Genomic DNA, 25,739 nt, shown 5'->3' on the forward strand with positions numbered 1-25,739 from the left:
CTCCCAATGAAGACCAAACTGCTAAACGCATGCTTAGAAGGCACACCTCTTAAACCTTGTCTTCCATCCTTAACCCACCCACGTGCCCACAGGTGTAGCTTCCCATTTGACCCTAAGCTAGTGTTTGAACTTTGGGGACCGAAGTGGGAGGTCGAGTTCTTAAGACTGGGCTCAGGACTCTTGATATACTATTTCTGCCCTTCCCCAGGTCTAGGGAATGTGTACCTCTGTGTCATTCCTGTTGCGTGGGGGGGTGGGGGGGAAGGGGGGAGGAGGGATTAACCGTATCCCCAAATCACCCTATTTGGTGATTAACAACCTCTAGTACTGTTCTATTTTTTTCGCGCGTGCACAGTTTGTACTTTATAAGCATCTTCTCTGAATCGGGCATCACTTCTTTGCCCTATTGCCCTTTTTTCTGTACTGTCACTATCTTCCAGAGTCTGTTTGGCTAATGACCTCTTCCACCGTTTATTCCATGGGCCAATGTACGCTGATCAGCACTTCCCATTTCTGCAGGTCTCTTAGGGGAAACCGCAAAATGCCTGGTCGCTGTCCTCTCATTCTGGGCTTATTCACGTCCATCCGTCAATCCATTCAGTCCACCTCCCACAGGGCTTCCTCTCGGCCGTCGATCACCTCCTCTCTCCTTACTTCGGGAAGTCTGTCGAGTTGTCCCTCCAAGTCTCTTGCCCATCTCCCCTACGCCCACCCAGACCGGAGGGTCTGTAAGTCGGTCCGCAGCCGCCCCGACCGGCTCTTGGGCCTCGACTGACTGGACGTGAGTCTGTCCCGCGCCCGCGTTTCCATCCGTCCCCCGTCTGCCTCCAATTCGGCAGGAACTTTACTCCAGCCGAGAGGGGAAGAGCGGGTGAGCGCTGGTGCGGGTCGAGGCGCCCGCAGCGGGCGCGGGGCGCGGCAAGGGGCGCCGGGCGGGGTGGGCTTGCGAGCGGGCTGGGGGTGTCGCGGGCCGCCCTGCCCTATAAGGGGCCGAGCCGCCTCCGCCGCCGGGCGGGTGCCGGGCGGACCGCGGCGGCGGCGGCGGCGGCGGCGGCGGCTGCTGCGATTGGCTCAGGCGCCCCATCCGGGGACTGGGCTCGGCGCTGCTCGTTCGCCCTAAAGGTACCAATATGGCGGAGGTGAGCAGGGAAACCGGGCAGGAGCGGCCGGGCTGGAGCGGGCGCCCGGCGGTCTCCCGCGGTCCCCAAGCCGGCTTGGGGGAGCCGAGGCCTTTCCCGGGGCCCTGCGGGGGCCGGCGTGGCGGTGTGGGGCCGCAAGGCGGCGACGGGCGGCGGCGGGGCCGGCCGGGGGGCGGGAGCGGGCGCGGGAGCGGTCTCCCTCCGGGACTAGGCCGCGGCGGCTCCGGCCCCGACCCGGCCGGGCGACGGGGCCGGCCGAGAGGCGGCGGCCGGAGGCAGCGAGCCCCGGTCGGGGGACGCCGCCGTGCCGTGCCGCCGAGCAGCTTGCGCGGGCCGCTGGAGCCTCCGCGCCGCCTCCCGGGGCCGGGGTGGGTGGAAACCGGCCGAGCCCCCCCCCCCCCCACCTCCGCGGCCGGATCGCAAAGCGGGGAGCGGGCTGCGCCACTGCCCTGCGGGAGGAGTGTTTTGTGCCCCCGGCCCTTTGGGTCCGGGCTGCGGGCCGAAGGAGTCTCACGCTCCACTTTGCTCCGGCGCTGAGGCGAGCGGGATGCGCGGCCGCTGGGCTTCGGGAGAGGCAAGATTCCCCGCCTCGCAGCCCTGGAGGTGCGGGAGCCCCTGGGGGTAAACGGGGAAGACCAAGACCCTCGACGCTCTCTCCACGGGCTCTTGGTAGCCCCACTTTCCTTCCGTTTAAGGGGGTCGGCAGGGCGAGCGGAGCTGCCCTGGACATGTCCCCCGGGACTAGTGAGCTGGGGCGGGAGGATGGGGGGCGGGTGGCGCAGCAGAAGCCCCCTGGCAGGAGCCCACTAGGTCGAGGAGCTCGCTGTTGGGCTCGGGGAGCGACTAAATACTCCGGGAGAATACCACTGTCTCTGGGACTGCGGATCCGCATCTCTAGACGCGGGAGAGAGGATGGGGGGCTTGCGCTTTTGGTTTGGGGGCGAGTGTCCGGTTTCGAGCTGGCCTACGCTCGGGGACAGACCCCCGGAGTTGGGGCTACCGGGCCCCAAGGGGGTGGACTGGATGCAGAGGGCGAGTCCCTTCCAGGAAAGGGTGTTGCCTTGCGAGGTGTTGTTTGGGGGCCGTGGAGAGCCGGTGGGATTCGGGGAACTACTGAAATGCTAGGGTATGGGGGACTGATGCTGCGAGCCGACTGTTCTGGGTTCTGCTTCTCTGCTTTGTAACTTGCTGAGCTCCAAGGGGCGGCTTGGAGTTGCCTGTTAGACACCGGGCTTCGTCCCGGGTCTGCGAGTTTGTACACTGGGGACTCGGGGAGGAAGGCGAGGCAGCCAAGAGGGGCCCGAAGGGGGCCAGGAGCGAGTGGAGCGAAGCTACGTCTTGCACTTTTGGCAGCTGCGGAGGAGCGCTGGGCTCCGCCTCCTCTGCGCCCTGTTGCCGGCGCTGCCTCTTCCCCTGGCTTCGCGATCTAACCGCACGTCTTCTTTTCTCTTCTAGGCTTCTTTTGGAAGTTCGAGCCCAGGTTTGTTCTGTTCGCTTACCTTTTCGGTGGGCCCCAGAGGGTGGTGATGGGGGCCCAAAGATCTATTGCTCAGTTCTTCCAACAAAAATTTGTTTTGCGAGTTTTTCGTCATTTGTTTTTAAGAGGTTTCGGTGTTCTTTTTGGTAATTAAGTTGTTTGAGGAAGGAACAACTATTCTATCTCATATTTTCTCTCTTTTCCCTTTCATGTTGAAAAAAATACTTTGTTACAAAGCTGCTAACTGACATGTTCTTTTAAAGTAATATATCTAATTCTCACATACCCTGTTTTTATTTTTCTCCAACCCTGAAACAATTAATGCCACATCTATCCCAAACTTTCCTCTAACTTCAGCAGTTTAGATTTTAATTTCTTTGACAATTCGTCTTTCTAATTTGTCAGGACTTCGGGGTTGCTTATATTGACATTAATCACTTCTCCCCATCTCCCCTTACTTTGTCTCATAAATTTTTCAGAATTGAGAAATGCCTGTAGATTGTGTTAAATTGAAAACTGAGAGTTAGGTAAAGCTGGCCTAATTAAAAGAAACACATACTTTCTGAGGTTGGTCATACAGAATTTTTTCGGTGAGACAACATTAGACCATCTAGGACTGTGTTTCTCAGCTGTTTTGGTGTCAGAAGCCCCTGTCAGGATCTGATGAAAGCAAGGGGCTCTGTTCACAGAACTCTGCGCATAATGGGTAATGGCATGTAATTTGGGGTTTGTGGAGCCCCTGAAACCTATCCCGTGGTAAAAACCTTTCCTCATGTGCTAAGATGTAAGGACAGCTTTGTCTCGGTTTTTCGTTCCCTTTCCAGCCCCTTTTTGGCTGCCTCTTTTCCCTCATAGTCTCCAAGAAAAGTGCCTCTAAACTAGTTCAACTCCCTTATTTTACACTGGAGGAGACTTAAATAATTCTGCTGAGAGTTACCTAGTTAATAGCAGAGTCTGGATGGGCTCCCAAGTCTTCAGTTACCACATGTTGCCTTAGAGTGAACAGACCATTTTCCTTGTATATTACTTGGTGTATTTAGTCAATCTTCAAGGTCTCATTTGATTATCATTTAAGGTATTACAATTAACACCAAATAGAAGAAATTTGTGGCTATTTTGAAAATAGTCTTTAAATTGTTTTAAAGTTTGTTTAATTTTGAGACAGACGTTTCTTTGTTAGAACTGATTTCAGGGAAAGAATATTTATGTACAAGATGCCAAACATCTGGATGATAATGGAAGTTTTCCATTTTGCATCACTGTCTGCGTTTAAGAAGTTGCAATCTAAATAAAAAGCAAGAGACAGTGTGATTTTTGGAGTTTAAACAAACTTATAACTTATTTTTAATCAATTAGCCAATTTTTAAGAGAATTTTAGAACCAGAAGAGACTAGAGGTCATCTAAGCCAACCCTATATATTTTACAAATGAAAAACTGGACCCAGGCCCAGAAAGTTTAAATAACTTACCTCAGGTCCCAGAAAGCCAGGGACAGAGCCAAGAGTAGACTCTGAGGCCCTTCCATTTCTGGCCCTTATTGAATGAATGCTTTCCTCAAGGGGAAACTTTGAAATGAGGCAAGCGATGTGGATTAGGAAGAGGGGTAGAGCTCAGCCATCAAAGAGGTAGAAAAGAAGGAAATGGCAACCCACTCCAGTACCCTTGCCTGGAAAATCCCATGGATGGAGGAGCCTGGTAGGCTACAGTCCATGGGGTCTCACTCAAAGAGTCGGACACGACTGAGTGACTTCACTTCGCATTTCCTACCTTACACTTTGGCATACCCCAAAGGTATCCAGGAATTTCTCCAAAAAAGAAAATTTGTAATGGTTAATGTTCTGCTTTTCTGCTGTTTAACAAGTATTCATCTTTCTCTAAAATTAGCTTAAACCACCTGTATGTCAATAGATTTTTAAAATCAGCAGGTTAAAATCTTTCTGCGTGTGAAAAACAACATCATAATGCACACCTCCTAAAAACATGTTATAGAAATTTTATTATTTTCAGGACTAATGACTAGAGTCCTCTGAACTCAGCCAAAAACATTGAATTGTCTGTGATTTTGAAAAAGCTTTGGTCTAGTTCAGTGCTTTGGTAATGAGCTCAATGTCCTTTAGTGTTTGAAGTTTTAAAATATTAAAGCTTGAGTAAAACACATCAGACTTTTTTGTGTTGAATATGCTTCCTTCCAATTCTCCCTTTCTCTACTCTTAAGATTCTGCTACTTCTTTCCCCTCTGAGAGGCATTGGTCTAGCTGAATTACATATTAGAGTAAAACAAATGGAGAAAACTCTGTTTTTCATAAATGTGACCTTATTCTCTTGCAATTATAGATAGTATTCATTTCTCCACTTGGTTTTCAGGGTATCCTGTTGACTTCAGATTTGCCATTAAAAATCATTCATTGCCATCTCTTTTTGGCCACATCTCAAGGCTTTCAGGATCTTAGTTCCTGATCAGGGATCAAACCTATGCCCCTGGCTGTGGAAGTCCTAACTGCTGGGCCGCTGGGGGATTTCCAGGCACTACCATCTTATAAACAAGTTTGAGTTGACCATAACAGCTTGCAATGGGATATATCTTCCAAAGCCCATAGACATGATTTTCTGTATTCCCTTCACATAGTCTTAAGTACTTATAAGTAGTCCACAGAAAGGCATTCTCATACGATTTAGTTTTGGAGAGCTTGAAATACTGTTATAGACAGGAAAAGTGAGGTGGTGCTTTTCAAGACTGAATTGCTGTGTAGCTGCCTCATAGAAACTTGTGTTTGTTCTAGAAAACCAGGTTTCTGTTGTGATTTGAACTTTTATTTGAGGGTAAGAATTGAGTAAAATTTATATTCCCTCCTCCTGAAGTTTTTAGCCTCAGTGTATAGCAGATTCTTGTGAAGTCTTCTATTCATAACCCTTTTGACATTTTTCTACTGCTTTTAGACAAATGCATAAAACTAACTGATAAGTGATTTTTCTATTAGAACATTTTTTAAAAGACCACTCCATTTAAATCACTTTGTTGCTATTAGAAGTCATGTTCTCATGGATTGGACAGCTTATAAGAGTGGTTATAAACTGGCTTTTTTCTTTTGCTGATTTAAATATCTTTTCAGAAACTGTATGGTCTTAACTTTATAACTTGTGAAGTACATAATAAATGCATTTAATAAAGCTTACATATAAACATTAAAAGGAGCTGGCAATAGAACACAGATTATTTTCTTTTGTAAATAGCCTTATGAACTTGTAAAGTGATTGAGTGTGTTTCTTTCTAGTTGGGTCTTTGTCTTCTGAGGATCATGATTTTGACCCCACTGCTGAGATGTTGGTCCATGACTATGACGATGAAAGAACTCTTGAAGAAGAGGAAATGATGGATGAGGGTAAACACTTCAGTTCTGAAATTGAAGACTTAGAAAAGGTAAAGGTTTTTACTTCAAGGTTTTAATACAAATTTATAGTGAAGATTTATACAAACATAGTAAAAATTTCGAATTCCATTATAAATTATTTTATAACCTATCTGAAATAAAAATGGTATCAGAATGACCTACTGTATAGGACAGGGAACTATATATTCAGTATCTTGTAATAACATATAATGGAAAAGAATCTGAACAAGAATATATATGTATATGAGTATGTGCACACACACACACACACACACACATAAATAAGTGAATCACTTGAACGTACACCTGAAACTAACACAACATTGTAAATCAACTATACTTCAATTAAAAAAATAGTATCAGCATATTTACTTTTGTGCAGAATGTTACTGATTTTCTTATTTTGAAGAATAGCCTAATAAGTACACTTTCATTTAATTAAAAATTATTTTTTATCTCTTAATCTGTTTCTTTTGGTGGGAGGTGGGATTGTCCCTTGGTGGCTCAGACTGTAAAGAATCTGCCTGCCGTGCAGGAGACTGGTGTTCAGTCCCTGGGTTGTGAAGGTCCCTTGGAGAAGGAAATGGCAACCCGCTCCAGAATTCTTGCCTGGAGAATGCCATGGACAGAGGAACCTGGCGGGCTACAGTCCATGGGGTAACAAAGAGTCAGACATGACTGAGTGACTAACACTTCTGCTATGCTTCCAACCATTAAGTTTATACCAGCACAATGAAATAGGTACATTTACAGATGAGATTACTGAGATCTAGAGAACTTAGTTCTCTAGAAGGAGACTAAGTTCTAAATCCTAGCCCAGCCTCTTGGCACTATACCACACTGTTTTACTGAATTAGTAATGCCCTGTATCCTACCCTCCAGTTATCTTTTAAAAAGTTGGTAGGGTAAATGTAGTTTATAACTTTTAAAACCCCCAATTTTTAAACACATAACCAGAAACTACAGAGAGCGGCCTCCATGAAAGAGGATTCCTTGAAAAGATTATATTTATCTATAAATTAACCTTATTTGCAAATTTCTAATCAACCCAGAATAACAAATTTTTCAGGAATACTACTGAATTTTTCATATTTCTTTTTCTTGAAGAAGACAAAGAACATTCTTATATGATCTTTTCTGCTTTTGTGAGGCAAAGCTGGGCTATTATTATGTTTCTTCCTTCGTCTTAACACACAGGAGTCTTCAGGGCCTAGACCCCAGGCTTGCTCCTGAAGAGTTGAAATTTTCTAAACATGTTCATTCCTTTGACAAATTAATGCAACATAGTTGCAGTTAGATTTAATTATTTTAAAATAGGTGTATCTTCTACAAAAGCTAAACAGATTTGGAAATATAGAGATAAAATTGCTAGGAAATACTCAAGAAAAGTCTTGCCTATTACTTCTTTCAGGGGTGATGACAGTGTGTTGCCTGTTGATAAGAAAAGATGCCCAATATTCTCAAGGTCTGCCTTAATTTTTTCCAGGCAATTCCTTTCTACTTCTCATGAGTGGGTAGCCTGGAATAACTGAGAATTATAATCCAACTAGCATTATCACTGAGCCAGGGATTGTGGTGGGTCATTGGATAGCAAAAATTAGCAGTTTGACAGTGTTTTTGGACTCAAACAGCTTACGGTCTAGTGTGGGGTGACAAATGGAAACAAAGATTTTTTTTTGATGTCCTCTGCTAAGAACTGTGAAAGCAGTAAGCAGTGAGAGCTATGGGAGAAAGGATTTATGTGTAGTAAAAGATGTTTAGCCTCATGTGGAAGTTCGTGGAAGGCTGCTTCTTCTCTCCTCTAGTTTTTTAAGTCAGGATACTGCTATGGGCATGAGCAAAAGTCCTAGGTGGTCTCATGATACACCTTCTTTAATTGTGTGTTTGCTGTTAAAGATAGGGAGACAGCAATCTAGTTACAGCATGATATAAGAAAATAATACTAATGTGCTAGACTGTGCTTTAGCTATGCAAATAGATGTATTATCATTAAACTAGTATAAATTTAAAATTTCTTTTAATGTGTTAACATAGTTACTACTTGAGTACGGGTAATCTGGTAGAGATCTATGGACCAGTAAAATTTTGTTTTTTAGATTTGTAGGTTTTATTCTTCCAGAGATGATAGTAATATCTACTTTAATCTGTGTTTAATGAGTTTTAAAAGAAAATTAGGGAAGATATAGAGAAATAATCAACAGCAAAGAGTTATTTACTTAGCTGTTCCCAGAAATACCTAGTTTCTATTCCTGTGATTTTCATTTTGTTTAGTATAAAATCCAGTAATTAAATCTTTGCTTTATAGTGATGTCTATCACTGAATTTTGTAGATTCAGAAAAATTATAGGTCTTTAAATATTTCAGCTTCTCTTTAGGCAGTTTTTCTTCTTGGCATTTTGTCACATTCTTGGAAATTGGGACAGAAAAATACAAGTGATTTTTAAATAAATTCTAGTGAAGACCCAAGTGCTATGTCCCTGCTCAGAAGGCTCATCCTTCTCTCATTGAGCAAGGCACAAGAAGAACTGTTTCTAAGAGAGAGTGGCTGCTCGCTTCCCCTGAACTGTGATTCTTATCTATAGAGTATAACTGTAGTGCTTGCGTGCTCAGTTGCTCAGTCATGTCTGACTCTTTGTGACCCCATGGACTGCAGCCCTCCAGACGCCTCTGTCCATGGGACCCTCCAGGTAAGAAAGGAGTGGGTTGCAATTTCCTGTTCCAGGGATCTTCCCACCCTAGGCCTCAAACCTATGTCTCTTGAGTCTCCTGCATTGGCAGGTGGATTCTTTACTACTGAGTCACCTGGGAAGCTCATAATTGTAAATGCAGTCTCTATTCTTTATTGATATTTAGTGAAACATGAAAATAAAAGAAATAGTAGATAGAGACACAGATGTAAAGAGTAAGGATCATTTTACTTATAAAGAAATTTAAAATTATTTCTGTACAATTTAAAATAATGTATTAATCTTAAATTATGGAACAGTGATTCAGATGATGGTACATGGTAACAGTCCTAGGGATTTGATGTTCATGTTTTTAAAGATTAGAAGTTTTTAATGCTTATAGTAAGTAAATTTGATAGTTTATAGTCTATATATGCCCTTTATTTTGGTTCTTAAAAATTTTTAGTACATTGTATGTTATGGAAAATAAAAGAGGTAGAAAGTTAGTTTTCTTATAGTGGCACTTCGGTAAGTATAGAGAATAGATTGTGTGACAAGATTTTAGTTACCAAAAATACTAAAATAAGGTTTGTGTTATATTGTACTATATTTTAATTTATTCATGTTATTGTTTCCTGATAGGTTTTAATTAATAATCCTAGAATTAGACCTAAAACTTTTTAAAAAGTAATTTACATTCCTGCTTTTATTAATATAGAGATTTCTCCTCTGATATTCACTGTAAAATGAGAAAAGTAGAAAAACGTCTTTTCTACCACTTAGACTTGGGTTTAAGTCCTTATTTATTTGTTTTTAAAGCATTTTAGAAAGTTACATGTATTCTGCTTTGCAGCCTGTGTTTTAAGGTATCAGACTGGTGTTATATTAAAATTAGTTTGTACCTCACTTAGACAATATCACTGACCCTATCTAGCAACACCGTCAAGTGTGTCAGAGAAATATTAGCATTATTTCCTTGGCTCAGAGGCCTTGTTGATTGTAAGATGTACTGTAGATTCAAAAATAGCATAGATGGGAGCAGAGAGGAGCCTTGCTTTGAGAAATCTGTACATCGGTAATAGGATGCATCCTGATTTCTGGTATGTGAGGCTGTGCATCACAGGATTAAGGAAATAATGTGTTTTTCTGTTTACAGATGAGGAAATAGAGATGAGAGGGGTTAGGTGATTTGCCCACAGTAGTAGTTAACAATTAGGGAGTCCTCTGTCTCTAAATCATGTGCTCTTCCTGTTAGAAATCCTTCAACTTATAAAACAGTTCATTTATATAAGTATGACTGGACTCAAATGTGACCCTTGAAATTTAAATAGATTCAACAAAATGCCTTAGAAATAAAGTACTCATCCTTGGGATATGGTGCTAGATCAAACTTCTGAGTTGATCTCAACACCATGGATCCTTAGAGACTTAGAGATTTGCTAATTCAATTTTGAAAACATTGCTTCTATGCTTCAAAGGACTAAGTGATTTATTAATAGGCTCTAATAGAAAGCTCATTTGTAAAGTACTTCAGAGACTGGATTATCTTTTCCAGTTTTGCTTTAGTACAAAGTCTTAGTACAGATAATTCTGTGTTTCAGCACCAGCCCCTTCTCAGGGTCATTGTATTGTCATCCCTTGACTGGTATAATGAGCTTTCCACTAAGATGGTCACTTCCTCCTTCAACAGATGATCATACCTGTATCTTTATAGAGAAAGTAGAATTTTCATGAATAACTGCTCAGATCTTCTGTTTGCCCCACACATGCAAACTTAGCTTTTATACTTATTCTTTCTTTGTCCCCTCTGGTTCCAAAAGTATCATTCACACTCCAGGTTAGTCCTGAATTTTCATTCGTTTAATCTTCAGTTTATTCTTCTGGCCCCCCCCCCCCTTTTTTTTTTTAAATTTCAATGTGGAATCCTACTGATACATTTCTCACATTTGGAAATTCTCCTTTGACCCTGTGTTGCTTTCTTCATTCACCTTTTATAGTGTATGTATTGTCTCTCCGCTCATTCAGTCTTCAGCTTTGCTTCTCCCAACAGATTGTAAGGTCACCAGTAATTCCTGATTGACAAATACAAAGAATTCACATCTATCTGTATCTTGCTTTATCTCTCTTTGATATTTGACCTGAGTGACCATCCGTGGTTTCTCCATTTTTGCTTCTTCCTTAACTTAATAATCCTGCATTTTCTGTTAGTTCTACTTCTACCCTCTGACATCTCTCTCCATTGTATTTGTGGGCTTTACTTTATTTACCCCTATTTTAATTGATGAATACCATCAATTAAACCCTGTACCCCAGGGTTCTAATTTTTGTCTTTCTCACTCTCTCTGCCTTTCCTGGATGACTCGTTCAAGCCCATTGCTTCAACTTGTACCTTAAATCGTCATCTATCATCCCACTTGTTTGTCTTTTGTTTTGGTCTTATAATTGCACTGTAGCTATTTAACCTTCTCAGGCCAGAAATGGGCAATTTACTTAGACTACTGGGTAATCTACATTCCCTCTATCAAGTAAGTCAAGAAACAGATTCTTTTTTCTTAATTTTGCTTGGATAATTCCCTTCTTTAATTCGGGCTCTTACTCTTCTACTCCCCCAGGACATTATTTTCAGAATGAAAATCATGTCCAAAATTTTCCAGACATGTCCCATTACCTATAGGGTAGTATATCTGAAAAATTCTTCTAATAAAATATAGATCCCCTTCTCTCTACTCTTCCTGAGTGAGCTCATCTACTCCTGTGGCTTTAAATATCATCGAGATGCTAATGAATGCCAGATTTGTATCTTTAGCCCAGCCTGATCCTCCGAGCTCCAGGCTCTCATCCAGCTTGACTTTTCCACTTGGATGTTTCATAGTCCTCTCAGACTTAACTTGTGTCCTCTGCAGGACTCCTTAATTCCTTCATCAGCCTTCCTGTCCTTCAGTCTTTTCTGTCTCAGTAAAAGTCACCACCACCTAATTGCTTAGATAGAAATCTGGGGAGTTGTCCTTCTTTCTCCCTTTTACTCCCTGGTCCGTTTGATTCCCACCTCAGACTGTATCTCACCTATTTGCTTCTTTCCAAGTCTGTATCACTAACCCAGCATGAGTCTCCCAAGTGGTCTCCCTGCTTTTCTCTTCTCTCTCCACCTCCCGCAATTTTTCTTCATACAGCTGCTCAGGATTTAAGAAGAAATAAAGTCATGTCACTCTAGTTTTATAATTCTCCAGTGGCTTCCCATTGCATTGGGAGTAAATTCCAAGTTTCTTTGCCGAGAACCCTTTCTCGATCTCCCTCTGTTTCTCTTTCTAATCTCCTCTTGAACCCTGCTTCACTCTACTCTTTGCGTTCTGGCCATTGGCTTAGTGGAAAACCACAGTCAGGCCTCAAGTGTGTTGTTTCCTTTGCCTGGAATGCTCTTCACAGGATTGATTTGGTCACTTCTCAGATTTCGGCCCTCAGCTGAAGGTCTTCCTCTGCAACCCCACGACAATAGGCTGTCCACGTAATTCTGTATCTCAGGACCATTTCCTTTGCACGCATGATAATTGGCAGTTCTGTATTTGAGGATTGTCAGTAGCCCCCCTCGTCTGGAAGCTGTAGAAGGGTAAGACCTGTGTTTCACAGCAGCACCTGCCTCCTGGCAGTCACTACTCAGTCAGTGTTTCTGACGATAAGCCTCAGGTCCCTAGAATGCAACCCTCGTCTGTTACAAGCGTCTTCGTCTTTCAAGACTTCACTCAGTCATTATCCTCTGTGTGACACTTCCCTATCGTATGCTATTAGATCCTGGAGTGTAGGTCTTCCTTCCCACCATTTCACAGCACCAGTTCCAGAATTGATTATTGCAGCTATCACGGTATTTTATAATTGTTAACTTATCAGTTCCTTCCACCAAGACTGAATTCCTTGAGAGCAGGAAGTTTTTGGGAAATTTTCTTTTTCTGTAGCCGATAGTCTTTCACACAGTTCCTAGAACCCAGTAAATGCTGTATTGATGGTAAGGTGGACTATCAGTGCATGGTGAGTGAAAATTGCCATCTCCCTAGTACATGGAGGGAATCTGAAACTTTAAAGTTTTAGAGAAATATCGCCAACAGGTGGTTGGCAAAGGCTGCAACCCAGTCTCATAAGTAGTGTGAATGAAAGGGAATGGGCTGTGTGGACTTCATAAGGAGCAGGACCGGAGAAATTCTCATTGTCGTTCTGGCACCTTCAAGGCATTCTTTGGAGAAATAATTCATGAAGTTTTCCCATGGCGTGGGTGAACTTCTGTTCATCCTGACCATACAGCTTAATTTGAGCTGAATTTGTCCATGCTTCTGAAGCAGTTTTGACTGATTTCAGTTCCAAGCTGAAAAGGTTTCATGAATGGCATGGTCATTGGAAAGGTGCGTGTCTCCTATTGCAAATTTACAAATTGGCCTTTTGTCATATACCTTATTCTAAGCTCATAACGTGATCCTGTTTCATTCAGGCATAGTGCAGAATGTAAGTTCTAGACTGCAAAAGTGTGTTAGTCACTCAGTCGTGTCTGACTCTTTGCAACCCCATGGACTGTAGCCCACCCAGTTCCTCTGTGCCTGGGATTCTCTAAGCAAGAATACTGGAGTAGGTTGCCGTTTCCTTCTCCAGGGAATCTTCCTGACCAGGAATCAAATCCAAGTCTCCTGCTTTGTGAGCAGATTTTTTACTGTCTGAGCCACCAGGGAAGCCCAGCTATAAAAGTGAAGGCCAATTCTTAGGGATCTCCAGAACCTGTGTTCCCTGTGGGCTGTGGGGAGCATCACTGGTCCTCCTTAGCTCACTGTTTTGGTCAACTGGGCATATTTTGCATACTCTGCTTCACAGTTTCATGCTGTGTGCTTCATAAGTTAGATGTGTTTTCTTAAGGGGAAAACTGAACCGTGAGCAAGTTTTAAAAGCAAACCTCTTAATAGATGGATGTAAACATCTTCAAAATATTTAAGAAATTAGCTAGTTCATTGATGTATGGGTTTATAATTTTTTTTTTTGAGTATAGTTTCTTTACCATGTTATATTAGTTTCCACTGTACAGCAAAGTGAATCAGCCAAACATATACATGTCTCCCCTCTCTTTTGGATTTCCTTCCCATTTAGGTCACCACAGAGCACCGAGTAGAGTTTCTGTGCTATACAGTAGGGGTGTATCATTTTGAAGTTATATAAATGATAGTTATGAATGGTTCTATGCACTTTGTGGTTGAATGAAAATACTTTTAAAAAGGAAATACAGCACTTATTTTCAGATTAGTGAAGGGAAAAAACAGCGACTGAGTGCCACTGTGTGGCATCGCATAAGCATTCATAACACAGGCAGCACTGCAGCGAGTTTGTAATTTTATCAAAGCAGCATTGCCAGTAAGAGAGCTAGAGCGCCTGGAATGCAGATGCAGAATTAAGCCCCAGTTTTCTCATCTGTAAGCTGGTGGTAATGCAAACTTCATCAGAAAGTTGTAGGGGAAAAAAATAGCTGGTAGAGAATGTAGATACAGTAGTAGGAATATCAAAGGATAACTGTGTTTTGAACGTTAATCTATAAACATAATAGTGTTCATAAATGTTCAGCCAAGGTGTCTTATTATCTATCTTCCTATTAACACAAAGAATAAATCAAATGGTCAACTGTTAATTGCAGGAAAACAAGCTAAAAATTATATGAAGTCATTCTTCAAGGTGAATATAGTAATGAAAAGTGGAAGAAAAAGTATGCCCTAAAGCAAATATTTGACAAAGTTTTGAAAAAGTAAAATGATGCTGGAAAATGAAAACTAAGGTGTTACTTGCTAGATTTTTGTTCATATATTAATTACAGCTCTTAGTATTTGATCCTGTTTTCTGGGTATTGTACAGAAAACAAAACTAAAACTTGGTTTTTGATTTGGTACTGCTCTTCTGATATGTGTGCTTTATGAACATGAATGGCATCACGGTTTATCTACCGTTCAGCATTGTGGCATCTACTGAGTTCATGTCTGTACTCTGGCTTGAATAGGAAGGAAACATGCCTCTAGAAGATTTATTGGCATTCTATGGCTATGAACCTACAATTCCAGCTGTTGCAAATTCCAGTGCAAATAGCTCCCCAAGTGAACTTGCAGATGAACTACCAGATATGACACTAGACAAAGTAAGTACGAGCATGGAGAAGAATTCCAGATCTATTACCGTTGACTGCTTTTATTAGTCTCTTTAAAGTACTTCGTAATTCTGAATTGTAAACTTCTTGTGGACTGTTGTCATTTTGGTGACTGATTTGAATATTGTTTGGCTTTGATCTCACTACTTTAAAAGTAGTAATAACTTCATGATAATTTGAATATTAGAGTTTTCTTCCATAACTTTTTATCTTTCCTGTGTAGCTATATTATATCTACACTTAGATTTTGCCCTAACTTCTTTTGATCCTGTGGACACATGAATGCATTGATTAATAGATCACCAGAAGTTTTCAAACAAGCTGGCTTAGGCATGGAGTGGTTGGAGAGAAGCTCTGTTTTCTTGGGCTCTGGGAGTGACAGCGGGATAGCAGCCAAGACCTCAGGGGTGCGTCTTTAGCACAGGCTGGTTGTAGGGTGGCCAGTCCCTGGTGAGGAGAGTTCAGAGGCGTGGTCTCTGCTGCTGGGCCCCTGGGAAGCTTTCCTCGACTTTCAGGTCTCAAGCAGGGAGAGGAGTCCACATCTTGGAACCTCTTCCTGGGAGTTGTGTTGTCTCCACTTTTCAAAAGTGATGTTAATGTACCAAAGACCTTAATGGCCGTAGGCATTCAGCAGATATTGAGTGCCTACTGTGTGCCAGGCACAAGATTGACTATATACTTAACATAAAATTAATTCAGAACTGTTTGTTTCAAAATTATATCACTAGTCTGAGTGGTACATCAGTTGAACTTTTTAAAGTTACTGAAAGAGTGGAGTTTGGAGACTGTTTTGTTTTAGTTATTTAAGTTGGCAGAAAGTGAATTTTAACTTTTAACTGCCTAGAAGTAAGATTATGTTGTAAATTCACTAAAAATTAGTCTGTCACTTCAGGTAAGTTCTCTGAATACCCATAAATTGGGCAGATTGTTATATCATAAATGTGTAATAGTATGGATCATTAGATATTACATATACTTCAGTAGTAAATGTTAGTAAGTAATTATGTACATGAAGTAAATTATAGGAGAATTTCATATTTACTTTTCTCAAAACTGAGGCTTCAACTATTAATAGTTCTTAACTGTACTGTAATACCATCATGTTTATGAATAATGTTATAAAGATTTTTTTTCAATATTGATGGGATATAATTATTTCTAACCCTAGCATTGCATTCCTCTTCTTATAGGAGGAAATAGCAAAAGACCTATTGTCAGGTGATGATGAGGAAACTCAGTCTTCCGCAGATGATCTGACTCCATCTGTGACTTCCCATGAAACTTCTGACTTCTTCCCTAGACCTTTACGATGTAAGAAATCCAATCATTACTGAGTAGTAGTAGCACTGATACTCTGGCCTGAGTACATTTTGTTACGTAATGTAGTTTTTAATCAGAATATTTTAAGTGTTTTACTTAATTGAAATAAAATACTACTATAATCTGAATAAGATTATAACATTTTTTTATTGGGAGAGATGTAAACTAATATGCTGTTAAAAATGAAAGCATTTGTTTGGTTTTGCAAAGCTGTTTTCTTTCTCAAGACTCATCTGTTGCTAAGGCAACCAGTCTTGGTTCAGCCATGAAATTTTATAGACATTTTTTAGGTTTCTGTTAAAAAGCTCCTATTTTCCTGGTTTTGAAAACTGCCGTCAGTTGCCAACAGTATTTTTGTAGTTTTAGTGATTGATTTAATGCTTTCTTTTTAATTCCTTGGTGTTATCTTTTAATGTATATCAGCAATATTTAAAAGGTCTTTGGGCTGAAATAATTTCTTACATGCAGTTTTGCTTATTTCTCAGGTATTTTTATGGTTGAAGAACTGTTCAGTTAACAAGTTCCAATACAATACACATACGTGTGCAAAAAGACTATTTTTATGAACTCATTGTGCCGCTCTGTGACTGTCTCTCTCTGGATTAATGTAGTCCAGTGCTCTGCTTTCTCCTCTCGCCTTTCCAAACTGTATGATCGTACACCAAATAATTATAATGATAACATGCGTTTTCTTCATGTTTTCAACGTCTTGACTTGTGTAAAAGTGAGAATAGTATAAGCAGTTTAGTGTATTTGTGCTGATCTCATTTATTCTGCAAATTTTTATCACAAAATATCAGCCACTCTTTCAGGTGCTGCAAAGAAAGGCAACAAAACCCTTTTTTAAAATTTAATTTTCTTCTTTTAAGCAAATACTACGTGTGATGGAGATAAAGAATCAGAGGTTGAAGATGTTGAAACAGACAGCGGTAATTCACCTGAAGATCTGAGGAAGGTATGTTAAGTTACCATTGCAACTTTAGATCATTTGGCTTAAAGTAGCTTTTAAAAATATTTCTGAAATAATTTAAAGGTAATTTTGCAAGATGACTTTAGACTTGTAGTAACTGATGAATGAATTGGAACTTTTTTCTCAGTATTTGTTTTTATAATAAGTTGTTTCTACTTCTAAATTTTTCTGAAGGAAATAATGATTGGTTTACAATATCAAGCAGAGATTCCACCTTATCTCGGAGAGTATGCTGGTAATGAGAAAGGTAAGAAAGGCCTTTAATTTTGATAATATTTGGTAAGCCAAGTTATCTCTCAATATGTTTATTTCAGTATCTGATTGTATACTCATCCTGTGAATGTAAAGATAGATTTGGAGTAGGGGAAGAGTTAGCCTGACTTAGGAATAATGTATCAAAATTAACCTTGAGACTCAGAGAACCACTGCTCACCCCCTCCATCCCCCCACCTCTTGTGGTGCTTCTTAGTATGCTAAGCACCTGTTAAAATAGTGGAGCTGCTCTTAATGTACAGCTCTTTGGCCTACATCCCACTCCAGTGGGAGCTGGTAGCGCTGTATCACCTGAGATAATGAAAACAGTAGGGATAAAATCTTTTGCAGAAGAAATGCTTAAGAAAAATGAAGCTGGAAGAAGTTCCCTTGCCTCAGCCCTGAAAAGATAGAATGTAAGGATTCAGGGCTTCCCTGATAGCTCAACTGGTAAAGAATCCGCCTGCAATGCAGGAGACCCCGTTTGATTCCTGGGTCAGGAAGATCCGCTGGAGAACGGATAAGCTACCCACTCCAGTGTTCTCAGGCTTCCCTTGTGGCTCAGCTGGTAGAGAATCCGGCTGCAATGCGAGAGACCTGGGTTTGACCCCTGGGTTGGTAAGACCCCTGGAGAAGGGAAAGGCTACCCACTCCAGTATTCTGGCCTAGAGAATTCCATGGACTGTATGGTCCATGGGGTCACAAAGAGTCAGACATGACTGAGCGACTTTGACTTCACTTCAAGGATTCTGCTGCTTTTGTTACACACTCTACTTAAGTGTAATCAGTTTTCCTCACAGTTTTGGTAGATTGTAACTATAGCTAGTTCTGAGAATGTGGATGGATGAGGTGGTGGGAAGTAAAAATCCAGGTACACTTTCCTAGCTCCACTTGGAAACCACATAGATTTGGCCCTGGGCAGAGTACATGTTCAGCAGCAGCCAGTCCTTAGATGAGACATGATGGAGGTGGTATTCGCTCAGTTCTGCACCTTCAGAAAGGAGCGTATACCTTCTCTCTCTTAAGAAGAGATAAACTCAAACTATTTTACCTATGTAAGTTTTGACCAAAGAATAAAGAAACTGGTTCCAGAAGCTTACCTCAAAAGTTCAGTCCGATTGCTTCATAGGCACACTTTATTTTTTTAATTTCCTGCTCATTGGGAGTAGTAGTGCCTGCCTTATACAGTTGTGAGTGTAAAGCACTTATTATGGTCTCTGCTATATAGTGAGCTCTCAGTAAATTACTTTCATTAGCTATATTTAGTAATTATTATACACTTAAAGAATGGATTGAAGTTGGAGCAATGGGATAAATACTTGGGCCATCTGTGTGACTTTATAGTGTGGAGTGGAAGCTTTGAGAATGGCAGCAGTGTTTGCATTAATAAAATATACAGTTTGTTTTAGTGACGTTTGCTTATTAAGTATGAGCTTCTCTAAAAGGTGGAAACTTTGCTTCTCTTACTGTTTACCATTCTTTTCCATTTTTCATCAGTATATTAAAGTAAAAATAGATCTTTCCTAGTTATTTCATTACTGGCTGATATTTTTATTTCTGTTGGTTTGTTTTAATTTGTTGGCAATTTTTAACCTCTAGACATTTCATAAGAGTCATTTAGGGAGTTAAAGAAATTTTCAGTAAAGTTATTACTGAATTTACACAAGTTACTTTTACCCCCTCATTAGAAGAATGTAAGATACCACTGCTGGGTTTTATATTAGACTACTTAGAAAAGTCTCTATTAGACTACATAGAAAGCCTCTAATTTGGTAAATCCAGCCACCAAAAAAACTTGCTTGCTTTAGTCACCGAAATACTTGGTCGTTAATAAAATTAAAAAAAAAATTGTTTTACATCTTTACTGATGAAAGACTCAGCTTACCAGACAATCAGATGACCAGGGTCTTCAAAGTTAGTTACTTGTATAGGAAGAGGGAGAACAGTTTGTGTACATCTTGTAGTGTGTTGATGCATTTAATGTGTTAATGGGATTTTCTTTATCAGTGTATGAAAATGAAGACCAGTTACTTTGGCGTCCTGGTGTGGTTTTGGAGAGCAAAGTTAAGGAGTACCTTGTTGAGACCTCATTAAGAACTGGAAATGAAAAAATAATGGATCGAATTTCTGCAGGAACACATACAAGGGACAATGAACAGGTATACATCAATTTTTGTTGAAGTGGCAGCTAACTAATGTAGTATCTTCTTGATATTCTTGTATTTGATTAAAACATTTTTAATGTATGAACTGGCTGTGTCTTTCTGATTCTAAAACTTGGAAGATACTGGTTTAAAAAAAACCCCAGGACCTAATGATCACCGTTCTGTATTATTTCATATCTTCTAGCTTTTTTTCCTTTATACACACATATGTTCCACTTCAGATACCATTTTGCATCCTTTTAATCCCTTAATCTCCTTTTCTTTGCTATTGAGATTTCTTTAATAGTTCATTCTTGGTGACTTGGTGACTGTATATTCCATCGTATATTTAGACATTCTCTATGATTGGACTTTAAGATTTTACAATGAAGTTACTTCTTGGATTATTCTTGAACTTTATTAAGGAAGTGGTTGAAGTTAATGTCTGTTAAGTGTGTATAAATCTGCTTTAGGGGGGTCTGTTAAGTACTGTGTACTTGTAGATGCAGAGCAGTCTCCTGATGGTGCGTGGGGTAAGCGCAGGAGCAGGGCCTCTCAGGGTTTTTTCTCCCTGGCATTGTTTTGCCCCTCTCGTATACATTTTCACTTGTTATTGCTAGTCTAGCTAATCCTGACTGATGGGTGCCCAGAGATAGATGGACTCAAACTTGAATTTCCAAATAACAGAGAAGCCATACTAGCTGAACTTCAGAGCAGTTTCGTCAGCTGTCAACAGGAAATCCTGTTGGATTTTTCTACTGATATTTTGTTAAAACTGTAAATTAATTTTGGAAGAATTAGTACCTTTAAAACATTAAACCTTCTACTTGAAGAGCATGATCTGATTCTCTGTTTGATTTTTTTAATCACTTGAATGTTTTTGTTTAAATATCGCATGTATCTAATTGATTCCTCATTGTCTTGAAATGTATGTGTGTATTTAGCTTTGTAAATGGGATCTCTAGTATATTTGTATTTGTATATTATTGATTTAGAGAAATATATAGATTAGAATTTTTTTCTCAAGCTATTGAAACTAATTTAGTATAATGATTTTTCAGTTGTTTCTCTTAGGTTTTCTAGTCTTAGAATTATTATTAAATTAGACTTTTCTTCCTTCCTCACCATTTTTATATCTCTTATTCTTATTATATGTCCTACTACATTAGCCATAACTCTCAGAGACTTTTGGTAGTAATAGTGGTTTGAGGCCTGCTTTGGTTGAAAGAGCTTCCCAGGTGGCCCAATGGTAAAGAATCCTCCTGCCAATGCAGGAGACACAAGACACTCAGGTTCAATCCCTGGGTTGGGAAGATCCCCTGGAGAAGAGAATGACAACCCACTCTAGTATTGGCACAGATGAGCCTGGTGGGCTATAGTCCCAGGGGTCTCAAAGAGCTGGACACAGCTGAGTGAGTGACCACAGAGTACACCTCAGGTTTTTACATTAAGCCTAATACCAGCCATGGTTTGATGCCGGCTGTTTTCTTAGAATAAGATAATATCCAGCTACTTACAACTGTTACACTTTTTTGTCTTTTTAAAAATAAAAATGGGTACTGATTTATCTGAAGCTTTTTTAGCAACTGTTGAGATTGTTTTTAATGGTTGATTATTGATGTATTGATTATCAGCCTATTCATGTGTTAATAGGTTGACTTATACAATTGTCTTTCTTGAAATTTACTTGACAAAATAGATTATTAATTAACTTTCAATTGAGTTCTGTCTGCTGCTATTTAGCATATTCATAATTCCAAACAGATTTAATGGGAGGAAATTCTAATTTTTAAAAAATGCTGTCTTCCATAGTCGATGGGAATAACTAAGACCATTATAAACTCCAGTCATTGAAATCTCTATCCTTCTACTCTAGGCCTGCTGCTGCTGTCTTTTACTAGAAGTCTAAAAGTCAGGGAGCAGGTGGTAACAAGAGACAAGACCACGATTCTTACTTTTCCCAGCTGGAAATAAACAGCTAAAATAGAAGAAGTCTCCCAGCTCAGAAGATCTAGCAATTAAAAAAATTAAAAAGCGAGGAGTGATTTTGGTAGATGACTTCTGAGCAGCAGAGTGAGAATGAAAACACTCCTGGGATACCAGAGTCAGTGTATAGGGTAAATAAAATGTCTAGGCGGACATACGCTTCAGATGTCCTGAAATTAGCATTTCAGCTGGCATTTGTCAGGATTCTTGCAATGCACATGTTTTTGTTTGTGTGTGTGTTTGTTTTTAATGCTGCTAAGTATGAACTTTTGGTTAGTTTTATTGAATAGTTTTTTCCTCTTTCCCCTAGGCATTATATGAACTTCTCAAGTGTAATCATAACATAAAGGAAGCAATCGAAAGATACTGTTGCAACGGAAAGGCATCTCAAGGTAAGAAGCACTTGGGGTCAAGAGAGGGAAAGGACAGGGGCTGGTCTTTGGGATCAGAATAAGCAGAGTATAAAGGACGGAGTAGTCCTGTCACACTTTTGTGTAAGATCTGTGTTCATCTTCATAGCAAATAATTTTTTCCTTTCCTTGCCTTCTACTTTTAGACATACCAGAGATTGTTCAAACGCAAATTAGTTACCCCCCTGTCACCTCCAGAACAAAGCAGACCCCAGAGATGACAGTATATCCAGAGTAATTAACAAGAATGATTTTATGATTTCATTGAGGGAAAAAAGTTGTCTTTTCTTTCTCAAACCAGACAGGAAATGAAAAGGAGATTAAAAATTAAAAAAGAAACATAAAATATATTCCAAACATGTATAATAAACATGCAAGAAGTATATTTTTAGTAATCATGTAACAATACTTTTATAGTGCTTAGGTTTTGATTTGTGTGTGTCAAGGAAAACGGTTAACTGTAATTTCAATATTTTTGTCATACAAATGGATTGCATGCACCACAGCTGTCATTAAGTATATGTAGAGTGAAATAATGCTTAATAATGTAAATAAACTTGGAAAAATGTAAACGCTGAAAACAGTGCATCGAAACTTGTGGATGAAATAGTCTGTTGAAAGGTTTCCTTTTAGTAGCTGCTTTTTTGAAAAAAATTATTTTAAGCTCTCAAAACTCTGAAAAGCTAAGTGCATTTAATTTTTCTTTAGTTCAAGGTTTCTAAGATTTTCTTTTTCAGTCAAACTGTTTTTCACCTTTGTGGTGGACCATTGTGAATGGCTTTGGGGACCAGTTCTCCATTGTGAGTGAGGCACTTCAGGTCTCCTCTGCTTCAAATAGATTTAATTCATCAGTATTAATATCTGCTGGGAAGTTGAATGGGACTTAGTCTTTTGAGAGCATAAGCTGTTTTTTATTCCTTTCATATTTCTGCAGTATAGCACTCTGCAAACTGATTTTAAATAAATATGTGTTGATTGTTTATGGTCTCTAATTAAAGAGACCATAAATGATTTTGATATAAGACCAAAGTAAGGCGTTTTTTTTCCGTAGAGGAGATAACATTTTATTTTTTTCTAATTAAAAATGCTCATTCTTTAAAAAAAAATTAGAAAAACAATGAACATAAATTGTAGGAAAAAAAATAAATTCTTGTCTCATTATACAGAGAAAAAAAACCCAATGTTTATATTTTGGTATTCTAAATTTTTTTGGTTAGCATTACTAAAAGCATACTTTTAGTAAGGACTTGTGTGTGTGTGTGTGTAGAAGTTTATAGTCTTTTATTAGGAAACCGTACTGTAAGTAAATCAGTGATTTGTATATATGAGTTTTGAGGCCAATTTATTTTGTTTTAAAATTTCTTTAGAAGGAATGACTGCGTGGACAGAAGAAGAATGCCGGAGCTTTGAACATGCACTCATGCTTTTTGGAAAAGATTTTCATCTTATACAGAAGAATAAGGTAAGTTAGGCAAATTAGACATAAACGGAAAAATTGCTTAGTGATTACAATGAATATAAGCAAATAATTTATAAGTCACTTGGGTGGGGGAAAAAAGCTATAACTTGTTAATGCTCCCATGCTATTAACATATTGGTTACTTTCTGATCAGTGTTTCTGTAAACTCAATGTCATGTCATCTAGTTGCTCAGTTGTGTCCGACTGTTGGTGACCCCATGGTCTGCCAGGCTCCTCTGTCTATGGGATTCTCCAGGCAAGAATACTGGAGTGGGTTGCCACTTCCCTCTCCAGGGGATCTTCTCGAGACAGGAATTGAACCCATGTCTCCTACATTGCAGGCAGATTCTTTACCATCTGAGCCACAAACCCAATAACTGCTCTGAAATACAAAATCTAGTTTAAAAAGCAGTAGGCCTAGAATATTGAATAGCAATAGGCATTGAATATCCAGTTAAATATTTCAGAATTCTAGTTTCCTTAGGACAAAAATAAAGAATAAACAAATCATATTTTAATGAGATATAATTATCTCAAGCTTTTTAGAATATATACACACTTTTAAAAAAATGACTTTATTTTTTGGAGCAGTTTTAAGTTCATAGCCAAATTGAGAAGGTAGAGTGAAGTCGCATGTATTTCCTGCTCCTGCACACACATGGCTTCTTCCTCCATCAGCATCCCACACCGGAGTGGTATATTTGTTACAGCTGATAAATCTACACTGCCATATTTTTATCCCCCACAGTTTATAGTTTACATTGGGATTCACTCTTTGTGTTATATATTCTATGGATTTTGAAAAACATATGACGATACCTACCCACCACTATAGTATCCTACAGAATAGTTTCAGTGATCTAAAAATTGTGTCATATAATTGGAATCATACAGTATGTAGCCTTTGCAGATTGGCTTCTGGACTTAAGTAATATGCATTTAAGGTTCCTCCATGTTTTGTGGCTCATTTCTTTTTATCACTGAATAATATCCCATCGTATGGATGTACCAGTTTGTTTATCCATTTACCATTTGAAGGACATCTTGATTGCTTTCAAGTTTTGGAGACTTACAGTTAACGTGTTTATTGAAAGGTATACTTTATTTCTTGGTTTAAAATGCTTGTTCCTATATTATGATCTTATAACAAAGCCACTAATCACAATAGAGGTTCTGAAACTTCCTTATTGGGTAATTAAGCAGGGGAGAAACTGTTTATTGGGTAAAGATACGGAATTTTTTTTCTGTACATCTGAATTCATACCTTTAGCTGTATATAGTTAGAGAAACCCTAGTCTGGATGTGGAGCCAAGCTGAGTAAGGCTCAAATTTTATTATCATTTTTGATTTTCTACCAGGCTTTGTTGCAGCTAAGAGCCAAATGCATGATAGAGGAAAAATCTTGCCTTTAGCTGGCGATCATCTTAAATTCCAGATGTGGTTGAGTACTGATCCCTTTACAAACGGCGTCTCTTTTGGGTCATGGAGCCCTTCGATAATCTCATGAAGCTGCACCCTTCTCCCCAGAAAAGTGTACTTGAGTGACATTTTGGGAATTACTATATCCCGTTGAGGCTCATTCATGGATCACTTAGGGTTAACAAGTACCCTTGGTACAGTCAGAATCATGGTGAAAGTTCAGTGAAGAAAAGTAAAGTATGTCAGTGTTTTAAGATTTTCAGTAAAGGTGTAAGATAATTTCTGAATGCACATTTATTATTATTACATTCTGATTTAAATAAAAAGCCTTGGGCTTTGGAAGGTAGCCTCATTATTAAATAGTGTTAAAATAAAAACAGTTTACTAGTAACATATTCAGAATTTCATAATTAGGAAGATAGAAAATAAGACCCATGGGTGTTAAAAAGTTACTAAAAATGTGTAGAATGTTTTGGTTTTAAAAAAAAATTCAACTTTTTTTTATTAGGTGAGAACTAGAACAGTTGCTGAATGTGTAGCATTCTACTATATGTGGAAGAAATCTGAGCGTTATGATTACTTTGCTCAACAGACAAAATTTGGAAAGAAACGATACAACCATCACCCTGGAGTTACGTAAGTACCATGGGCTTGACTTCAGGGATTTTTGTTGTTAACTGTGATATGCAGTCACAACATTATTTGGGTGTGTTTTTTAGGGACTACATGGATCGTTTGGTGGATGAAACAGAAGCTCTGGGTGGGACAGTAAATTCTTCAGCCTTAACTTCTAACAGACCTGAGCCTGTACCTGATCAACAGCTAAACATTCTCAACTCTTTCACTGCCAGTGATTTGACAGGTAAGAACATGAGCATCTTTTTGCATTTTTTAGTGTAATGTGGGACAGAATTATTTCCTCTTTGTTGCATGATGTAGGACCACTTACTG

General features: G+C 39.5%; 1 protein-coding gene across 1 annotated transcript in view; it reads left to right on the forward strand.

The window, feature by feature from the left end:
- The first annotated feature begins 904 nt into the window (after positions 1–904).
- The window catches only part of MIER3 (MIER family member 3), a 28,848-nt gene continuing 4,013 nt past the window's right edge, over positions 905–25,739 (forward strand). The window contains exons 1-12 of the mRNA XM_069556509.1: positions 905–1,139; positions 2,595–2,619; positions 5,889–6,034; positions 14,685–14,819; positions 16,019–16,139; positions 17,018–17,103; positions 17,293–17,365; positions 19,378–19,529; positions 21,811–21,892; positions 23,278–23,372; positions 25,297–25,424; positions 25,508–25,650. Of these exons, the coding sequence (XP_069412610.1) occupies positions 1,131–1,139; positions 2,595–2,619; positions 5,889–6,034; positions 14,685–14,819; positions 16,019–16,139; positions 17,018–17,103; positions 17,293–17,365; positions 19,378–19,529; positions 21,811–21,892; positions 23,278–23,372; positions 25,297–25,424; positions 25,508–25,650 (1,195 nt within the window). The 5' untranslated portion in view covers positions 905–1,130. The remainder of the gene's footprint in view (positions 1,140–2,594; positions 2,620–5,888; positions 6,035–14,684; positions 14,820–16,018; positions 16,140–17,017; positions 17,104–17,292; positions 17,366–19,377; positions 19,530–21,810; positions 21,893–23,277; positions 23,373–25,296; positions 25,425–25,507; positions 25,651–25,739) is intronic.

Source organism: Ovis canadensis, chromosome 16 (genome assembly GCF_042477335.2).
Source record: "Ovis canadensis isolate MfBH-ARS-UI-01 breed Bighorn chromosome 16, ARS-UI_OviCan_v2, whole genome shotgun sequence".
NCBI lineage: Eukaryota > Metazoa > Chordata > Mammalia > Artiodactyla > Bovidae > Ovis > Ovis canadensis.